The sequence below is a fragment of the Octopus bimaculoides genome, chromosome 1 (assembly GCF_001194135.2).
Source record: "Octopus bimaculoides isolate UCB-OBI-ISO-001 chromosome 1, ASM119413v2, whole genome shotgun sequence".
Classification (NCBI taxonomy): Eukaryota; Metazoa; Mollusca; class Cephalopoda; order Octopoda; family Octopodidae; genus Octopus; species Octopus bimaculoides.
In genome coordinates, this window is record NC_068981.1 from 119,613,393 (window position 1) to 119,623,888 (window position 10,496).

A 10,496-nucleotide genomic window follows, 5' to 3' on the forward strand; every position below is an offset into this window, starting at 1 on the left:
ATGAAAGAAAACTCCGAATGACCTGTCCTTGTTTTCTTTGTATCGTCTATCTGGATGTTTTGTTGTCCCTTTCTTGTATCATCTAACTGTCTGGATGGTTTGCGTTCTTGTCCCATTTTGTATCATATATATATATATATATATATATATATATATAGTTTTACTTGATTCAGTCATTTGACTGCGGCCATATTCTTAGTAAGCTTAGTAGTATTCTGTTGGTCTCTTTTGCCGAACCGTTAAGTTACGGGGACGTAAACACATCGGCTGTCAAGCGATGGTGGGAGGACAAACAGACACACACACACAAATACACTCACATATATATTTCCGTCTACAAAATCCACTCACAAGGCTTTGGTCGGCTTGAGGACATTATAGTAGAAGACACTTGTCTAAGGTGCCACGCGGTAGGACTGAACCCAGAACCATGTGGTTGGGAAGCAAGATTCTTACTACACAGGCATGCTGCGCCTATATCTATCTATCTATCTGTGTGTGTGTGTGACTTTGAGAGTCTGTGTTTGTCCCCTACCACTGTTTAACAACCGGTGTTGGTGTGTTTACGTTCCCGTAACTTACCTGTTCGGCAAGAGACCGATAGAATAAGTACCAGGCTTAAAAAGAAAATAAGTACTGAAGTCTAATAACCGAAATAAGTAAAAGATTATTTCATGAAACTTTTAGAAGTGAAAATTAGCCCCGAAAAGGTCTGTTAATGATCTATAAAACTGATGCCAAAGATGATTAACTGGGAAAAAAATGATTGTAGGCGTTATAACAGAGTTAAGGGATATTGGCTAAAATAACTCAGGTCAATCGCTAGTAACAGTTATTTCTGATCAACATTACCAAATATGATAAATGCTATATGCCAACAGTTGTGACTTTCAAACTTAAACATTGCAGGCTCAAATTCGAGGAAGTCAATCACTGCCATCCTCCAGTATGTTAGTAATAAGACAAACGAAGGAAATTAAGGAACCAGGACAAATGCATATTTATGTTTGTAGTGATTTAATAACGTACAACAATAGACATGCAATATGAATTAAATCTACAAATGTCGGTTAGCTGAGCAAATTGGTTGAAGTATTGTGATAAGGAGGTAAAATAACAAAATAATGAAGACGGAGAGATTTTAAACAATGCGAAAAGGGAAACGGTTTATGTATTTCAGACACAAACACTTATATATTTCAGACACAAAGGCCTATCACCAGAAGTGATCGGAGTAAAGAAAATGGAGGAATTTTAGCTGTCTCCAATAGAGCAGTTTTCTGAGTATGTTCTACCTTCATGTCAATTCCAAGTTCCCCAATAAAGTTTTTAACAGTGTTCCCAGTGCCCATACAATTACTAAGATGACAGTAGCTAAGAGCGATTCAAAGTCGCTTTAATAGAGGGTAAGTTATATGTAGTAGAATAAGATAGTTTATTTCGTATGTGTATTTCGTGTGCAAGTTTCTTTAATAATCTACTTATTAAAGATATGATAATTTATGCAGTGATAGAAAACCTTCCGTAAGAGTTTTAAGCAAATGTGGAACTTTAACATTTAATGAAAATGGAACATTGTACCAAGGAATATTTACTTTTCTGGGGGTTTTTTTCTAGTACAAAGCGTTTGGAATAGCAAATACTAGTTGAAATAGCAAAAGAATAATTATTTACTTCAGAAAATGAATTATTAAAAGGCATACAATAAGCGTTTCTAGATTGGGAAGTATCTACTGTAATAGTACTCTTGTGTTTTTCTCCGTCACAACATATGAATTAGAAAGGAAGGGGTGATAGATGAATAGGGAAGAAAGGGGTAATAGCAAACTGGTAGTGGGTGCGTTTCAACTCTGTGTGAGTATATGTGTGTGCTTATTACAAGGGAAGTATGTGAATGTATGTGTGAACCAGCGTTCTTTCAGTAACAAATGATGATCGATGTCACATCTCAAAAGAAACCACTAGATAACATTGACAAATGTATTAATTTGATTCACCATCTATATTTATATATAAAATATTACAATTAGCCGTCATTTTGACGGCACAGGGTCAGCTAGTTATGAATATTACTATTGATACTAAAAAATACTAAAGTTATTTTTTTATCTATTTTAGTTTATAAATTAGTATTGTATGACAAATAATTATCTATTATAGATTGCATTGATTATTAATTTGCTTATTATATTAGATACTTTGATAGTATGTTGTAGATTTATAATAATATTTTTTGGTGGTACTTGTATGTTTAGTTGAAGAGCATATTCTTAGTGTTTTTATCATTCATTTTTCTCAATATATTACAGTTAGGATTGTAAGTGTGATAGTCAGCAATTTGTTTATAAGATACGTTATCCTTTAGTATCTTTCATGGAGAGTGGTGTATTTAGATGCTTAGAGTTTATACTTTTATCATTGACAGTTGTATTAATATGATTAGGGATAGTAAGTTGGTTAAGTAGCATATTAAGTTTAGTAATATCAAAATTATATTCTATTTTCAATCATATCAACATCATTATCGCATACTGGGTAATCATTATAAATTATTTCAGTTAAAATGCTTGGGATCCTTATTGACATGTTTCTAAATAAACTATTCACGCAATATGGGCACCGGAAATCCAATATCATGTGATTTCAATATACCGGACATCATCAGTAAGAGACGTCCGGTCGCTGCATACTAAGCAAATCTCGCTGCTACAATATATAGAAATATCAGCATCTTTTTCGCATCTTTTCAGACACTGATATCGCAAATAGCCAGTAGACTAAAATCACGTGGTATGGGAGCTCTGGCGCCCATAACAGATTATTCTAATTTATGTTTGAGCTTTTATGCGTCAAACGCCTATTTGAGAGGTTCACTCAAAGTTGATAATGCAGTATTCGATATTCTAATACGATATCCACCTTAAGTTTGACAAAGATTGCCGTTTGGTACTAATACTGCTTCCGTCGCTTACATACATACATACATACGTATTTATATGGAAGTGTGTGTGTATTTATTTGCTACTTTTAACTTTATTATCTTGCTTCTCACATTACATGTACATCATAGAACTTCTAACTAATTGGTGTTATATAAATGAGAGTTACTGTTTGCTCAACTTGGTTTTTCGTTAGCATCAAATTTAACACGATAACCATATCATCGTTTTTTTCTGGTGTTACAAACATCAAAGACAAGTTAAACATCTTTAGCTTAAGAATTGCCATCAATGTGGCTTTCCAAATAGGTTTTGCAACATATATTCTTTCATTTTACTGAAAGCTAAATGAAGCAATTTATGGCTAGTAGGCGGCGAAATAGAAGTGTCGATAAATCTTGGACAGAATGGCATGTAGTGTTTATCGATGTTTTCTGTCTTCTGAGTCGAAATCCTACCGAAGTCAACCTTGCCTTTCATCATTACAAGGATGATAAATAAAGTTTACTAATGAACTACTGGGGGCTATTCTTTTCTCCCTGTCTCTTTGTCTTTCTGGTAAACGGGTCCATTGCGCTTTGGGAAGGGTTTGCGCTTTGGAGAGGGGTTTGACTATTTATAACATTATTTTCTCTAGTAATGGAAAAGGTTTGAACGAGAGGTTAGTAACATCTTCCAACAGAACCCCCCCTCTTTCTCACAAAGAATACAACTGATGTGGTACTGAAGCTATCCAAGGACAGCCCGATATGCTGTACAGCATGAAACTCAGATAAAGAAAATATACAATGACTGCTGTTTATTTGTTATTGTTTTTATTACTCTTTCACTTTTACATTCTTTTACCTGTTTCAGTTTGCGAGTTGTGGCCATGTTGGAACACCGTGATTTAAAAATATGGAACGCTTCACGACTTTGCGTGTCATCCTTGTGCGGAGGCCATGCTAATCTTTTCTTTAGTGTTCCAATTTTAGTACATGTTATCAATCGAGCAGATCTCGGATTAATGACATTCTAGTTATAACCATCCCGTCTCTTTTAGCATACTTAGGATTACATTATCTAATGTATCTTGCTCCCTTTCACGACAGTGGCGTACGATTTGAGAACAATTCGGCAACTATTTCGTGCAAATCAAGCAATCACGTAGATTTTAGCTCTCGTTGTTGTGAGCTGTATTTTAATGTTAACACACATATGTATCAACTAAGCACACGACAAGTGTAATTGATACAGAGTTCTTGTTCGCGAATTTTGTCTTGTAGTGCCATGAAATTTTGACTTGCATATCCCGTGTAAATTTAGACAGGTTGTGGTGAGCTAATTGCTGATGTTTCTTTGCTATTATTAACTAACGCGAAATTTCAGGCCTTGTGCCTATAATAGAAAGGATTATTAACCAACGCGAAAGCGGCGGGTTGGCAGAATCGTTAGCGCGCCGGGAAAATGCTTAGCGGCATTTCGTCCGTCCCTATGTTCAAATTCTGTCGAGATCGACTTTGCCTTTCATCCTTTCAGGGTTTATGAAATAAATACCAGTTGAACTCTGGGGTCGATGCAACCCCTCCCCAAACCTGCTGGCCTTGTGCCAAAATTTGAAACCGATATTATTAACCAGCGCTATTCTTTACCTTCTGAATTCAAATCTTCCATCAACTTTACTTTCAACCTTTCGGAACTGAACAAAATATATGTCAAGTATTGGAGTCGATGCAATCGACTTGCCCCCTCCCCTCAGAATTACTAACCTTATCCAAAATTTGAAGGAAAGAATTTTCTACCAACACTGCAACCATCCCCGATATTTTAATTATTTCCAGTTTAAAACGTTTGAATTAGCAGTTTTTTTTTAGCTCTATTGACAAATATTTTTCTACCCGTACATTTAATACTCACAACTATAAAACAAAACCAACAACAGAAAAACCTAATAATTCACAAGCACAACAGTCACAGCATAAGCAACTGAAAAAAACAACTGCTAAACTTGCAGCACGAGGGAAACTCACAAAAAAAATTATCACAGTTAATATGTAAAAAAAAAAAAACAAATGCAAAAATGACAATAGAAGCGATACCAACAGCCGAACATACACAAAACAACTCTACTTCGCAACGTTACTGGTGTAAATACAAATGAGTTGGTGGAGTATATAACAAAAAGGAAAAATATAAATAAAGCGAGAGGGCTCAAGGAAGTTCTGCCCTAAAATACCAGCATGCCCCCTACTGAAAGCGTTACCAGAAGTATACATGACCCTGAATCATATTCCCAGAAACGTGGAAATTTTCTGTAACAGAGTAGACAACAGCGTTCAAGGAGTAGCTTTTCAAGGTCATTCTAATCAAGAAAATTCGAGTATCCCCTCTTCGAGACCAAAAGAGATGACTTCTCGTACCTTTTCTGTGCCCAACAAAGGCCATACTAAGTGGGTTCTCTAAATGCGCGTGACCTGTCATCATGGAACATGGTAAAGGGTTCTGAACATTTTACCATGTTCCATGATGACAGTGAGAAAATAGGAGGAATTCAAACTACAAAAATTATTTTCAGATAGGCACTAGGCGTAGAATACCATAGCGAGTTGCTGGTAGGAAAGAATATCGAATCCGTGTACCTGGCTCTCTTTCTGATGTTGACCTCGTCGCATCTTATGGAAAAAGAGAGAAATTCATTTGGAATTCACTCTTAAGTAGGTGATATTGCTTCTAACGTCCTCCTGTGTGTGGTTTAGCAGTTACGCCTTGTATGCTAGTAAAGGGGGAGCTAATCAATGCTTGCTTGGAATGTTCTAGAACATTCGACAGGGGAGATAACTGTAGTTGACTCCGAACGAATATTTTTGCGGGCTACGAACCTGTTTCAAAAAACGTTGCCGATATTACCCTCCTGCGGACCGAAAGGAAAGAAAGTAAGATTAGCGAAATATAAAGAATTGCGTCATAAAGTAAAAAAAATACTTACCTGGAAGGAAATGAGGATGGCTGAAAAGATACTGTAAATATATTCCATTTGAGAGCCCTTTGCAGTATGTAAGGGCATGATCAAAAAATGTAGTCCAAGCAGGGGTATTAAGAATAGGATGGCACGTATACTGCGCCTGCAGAGAAATAACCTTTTGTTAGTTTTTTTTCCATCACAGAAACAGTTTACATGTCATAATGAAAAACAACAGACATAGAATAATGAGGGCTTCTCTATATGGTTGTTCTATCGACTAGAAAAAGCAACTAAATCTCTCTAAAACCACACCATACTGCTTTAAAAAAGAAAAGACATTCGATAACGTGAGATACTTTCTTAAGGTAGCGAGCGGGAAGAATCGTTAGCACGCCGGGCGAAATGCTTAGAGGTATTTCGTCTGCCGCTACGTTCTGAGTTCAAATTCCGCCGAGGTCGACTTTGCCTTTCATCCTTTCGGGGTCGATTAAATAAGTACCAGTTACGCACTGGGGGTCGATGTAATCGACTTAATCCGTTTGTCTGTCCTTGTTTGTCCCCTCTGTGTGTAGCCCCTTGTGGGCAGTAAAGAAATAGGTATTTCGTCTGCCGTTACGTTCTGAGTTCAAATTCCACCGAGATGGACTTTGCCTTTCATCCTTTCGAGATCGATAAATTAAGTACCAGTTACACAATGGGTCGATGTAATCGACTTAATCCCTTTGTCTGTCTTTGTTTGTCCCTTCTATGTGTAGCCACTTGTGGGTAGTAAAGAAATAAGAATCGTTACCGCGCCGGGAAAAATGCTTAGCAGCATTTCTTCTGACTTTATGATTTGAGTTCGAATGCCGCCGCGTTCGACTTTGCCTTTCATCCTTTCGGAGTTGATAAAATAAGTATCAGTTGAATACTGGGGTCGATGCAATCGACTTACCTGCTTCCCCCGAAACTACTGATCTTGTGCCAAAATTTGAAATCGATAATGTGAGATATCTTCGATAAATACTATGCCTGAAAAAGGTGAAATCGTTGTTAGTTACATGTCTGCTCGATTGAGGCTGACGAGACGCTAAGCAACAACTATAATGTCAAAGATAATGTTATGTTAAAGGTTTAGACCGATAATTTATGCTGAATACAGTATGTAAGGTTTAAGCTTAGTACAAGAGTTTCCTATTTGTGTTTCGTGTCGGGGTAAGCTGGAAACCTTTGGTGATTTTCAAAGTAGTACACGTTTCAAGTGAAGCATATTATTGCAAATAACTTGCAAATACAAGTGCTATTAGTTGAATCTTCTTCATTCCACTTCGATTGAATAATGTTTCGCTTCCAAGCCAGTGTCTTCACTTTGACCGAGACATCCATACCAGCTAATATTTCGAGTCCGAGCGGCGTCCATGTAATCTTCACGGGAAACCGTCAGCTAGATTAGATTTATCATTTTCTTTTCCTCACACCAGATGACAATATTAAATTTCTTCTTAAGGAACGTCACGCAATGGCAGTAACGTTAATTACTACGTTAGCAGAGAATGATATTTTAATGTCTAACAATGTAATATCAATATTTTCAGTTGTGTAAACTATCATAACATTATCTAGAGTATGTATCGTCCTTACAGCTGAAATGTTGAAAGGACAATGAGTAAAGGCAATATATTTTCAGAATATATACACAATAAACAATATGAGTTTTATAAAGACCAGTGAAAATAGCTGTGATATTTGAACGATGTTAATATTAATCACTCTAACAGGGTGGAGAACTGGCAGAATCATTAGCACGTGTGGCAAAATGTTTAGCGGCATTTTGTCCGTCTTCACGTTCTGAGTTCAAATTCCGCCGAGGTCAACTTAGCCTTTCATCCCTTTCGGAGTCGATAAAATAAGTACCAGTCGGGTACTGAGGTCGATGTAATCGACTTACCCACTTCCTCAAATTTGTTGGCCTAGTGCCAAAATTTGAAACCAATGTTAGCCTATCTAAACTGAACGAGTTTATAAGGGAACCCCAACGTAGTGGATCGACCTGCTAGAAATTATAGCCAAATTTTTCTCAGATTACATAGAAACACCTAAAATAATTGGACATACCGGCTTGTGTTATCCAGAGTGTAATCTACCCGAAAACAACGGACGTAATTGATTTCCACCGAAATGGTTTTACTTAATCAAATGTATGCTCGATCAGAATCGACTTGGAGCAATGTAACGACAACAGCTGCAGCAGTAGCAAGTAATATCTCGACTCTTTGTCATAAAACATAACAAAAGTAATAAGGCAATTCAAAGATCCCAGGATTCCGACAAAATTACAAACATGTAACATGAAAAAAAAGCAGCAAAAACTGTTATAATGTGGATCCTCGTCAATTTGTATGTTGTTGTCGGCACTGTAATATTCTTGTCGCCACTAATATGTTGTGGCGGAATTCCACGTCTCCAAAAGACAATGAGTTTGAAATGCCTACCTTGACGGTAACTCGAACTCGTATATATCACGTAATTGGCGCTGATTCCAACTGAGAACTCGTACACTGACTCTACTACTACAACGACTGATTGTCTGATTTTATAGTGGCTGGTTCATACCACTTTGTCACGTGGGAAAGAGTGTACCATTTTCATTACAACATCTTCCTTTTTCTTTTTTTTTCTTTGGGAAGCAAGTAATTTTATTTTACTTTATTCACTCCTCCCTTTTTAGCGTTTTTTCCCAACTGAATATTTTTCTTTTTGGCGCCTATTTGTAGGAACTCTGTGCTCTTCCTTTTTCTTCCACTTGTACGCGTGGGTTCAACAACTTGTAACTGTTTTGGTACCTGGAATGTGTCATACAACCATTCCATATGTTCTTCCAATCTGTCTGGTTAATTTTCTGTGAATCTCTTCTTCAATTGGTTTCTGTGAATCTCTTCTTCAATTGGTTTCTGTGTCTCTTTTCAACACCTTTTCTGCTTTTAATTCCGTACATCATTTTTCCTTCTTCCCAGTATTGTTTTCTGTTTTTATACGACCTCATGTACTCCTTATCACCAATTTTGAAAAAAAATTGGGTTGTCTTTCCTGGTACTTTTTCTTTCCTCGCCAACAAGTTCGATTTCACCTTCCTCGCAGACGTCAGTTCAGCTGCTGGGCTTCTTGCTGGTTTATTGGGATTCGGTGTCACCCTGCATACCCTTAGGAATTGCTGTAGAACGACTTCATCCGTGACTTCCTTGTTTGCTTTTTTCAAAGCTCTTTTTGAAATGTCCACAAAACGTTCTGCCTGTCCATTTGATCTGATCTGGGATGGTTAGACGCTATTGTTTTATGTTCTACTGTGAACATTTCACAGAATTTTCTAAATTCAATGGACACAAATTGTGTTCCATTATGAGATACAATCACGTCTGGGATGTCAAACCTTGCGAATAATTCGTGCAAAAAATTTATCACCGTTGGTCTTTTGTACTTAACAATTTCCGCCATTTTGTAAAACTGTCAACTACTACTTAGTAGTAATAACCATTTAACGGACCCGCAAAATCGATGTGTAATTTTGTCCATGGACTTTTTACTTCTGGCCAAGGCTCCCATTTTTGGGTATGCAATTTCACTGCCAGAGCATATCCTCTGTAACCTTTTACTACGTTTTCAACTTCCTTGTCTATATTCGGCCAATACACATAACTGCGCATAAGCACTTTCATTCTTGCGATCCCCGGATGTCCAGCAAAGAATTCTTTCAACACTCTTTTTTGTAAGGTCTCAGGTATCACTACCCTTTGACCGTACATCAGTGCGCAGTCGCATGTTGAATATATGCTGACATCTTGTTTTTTCTTATCAAATTTTTATATTTTCTATCGCTAACTACAGAGTTTTTTTTTTTTGTTCATTAAAGAACTTGTCTTTTGATGCGTGCCGCTTTATCTTCTCCAGAGTTATTGGTAACTCTCGTACAATGTGTTTAATTTCTCCTTCGGCTCTTAGCGCTGCTATTACTGTGTCCTCGAATGGTTTGCCATTTCTGGGTATTAACCTGGATAGACGTCAGCATGTCGTAGCTTTTTCGAAGGTAAATATTCCATTGCGTAGTCGTAGTTTAGTAGTATGGTGCCCCATTGCTGCAACCTGTTTGCTGTATGTACTGGGATTCCTTTCTTGGATCCATAAATCGTTAGCAACTGGCAATGGTCTGTTTGTAGTCTAAACCGTCTACCATGTATAAACATGTAGAACATTTTTATGCCACATATAATTACCAATGCCTCTTTATTATTATTATTATTATTATTATTGTTCAGTAGTTTTATTTTTATAACGTGCTTTCACTTCACTACCGAGCGCAGCTCTGTGCGCCTTGGGTATGTGCTGTGGTTTGCTGTGGTGCTTTTATGTTTACTGTATTGAAAGTGTTTTGCGTAGAATGTGTGCAGTACCCAGTAGTGCAATTTTCTGTATGTTACATATATTTGTAAGTCCTGGTATTTTTGTTATGTATTTGTCTGAGTATTTTTTAATTATACCTAAGGCACCTACTATGATAGGAATTGTTTCTGTTTTTAGACTCCACATTCGAGTTATCTCTATTTCCAGGTCTTTGTATTTTGAAAGTTTTTCCATTTCTTTTC

General features: G+C 36.9%; 1 protein-coding gene and 1 non-coding gene across 2 annotated transcripts in view; both read right to left on the bottom strand.

Moving 5' to 3' along the window:
- The window catches only part of LOC106867957 (calcitonin receptor), a 228,609-nt gene that overhangs the window by 23,672 nt on the left and 194,441 nt on the right, over positions 1-10,496 (bottom strand). The window contains exon 10 of the mRNA XM_052969844.1: positions 5,905-6,040. Coding sequence (XP_052825804.1) covers positions 5,905-6,040 — 136 coding nt within the window. The remainder of the gene's footprint in view (positions 1-5,904; positions 6,041-10,496) is intronic.
- Positions 3,831-3,937, bottom strand: LOC128250102 (U6 spliceosomal RNA). The gene has a single exon (XR_008266224.1). It is a non-coding gene; the product is annotated as a U6 spliceosomal RNA (small nuclear RNA).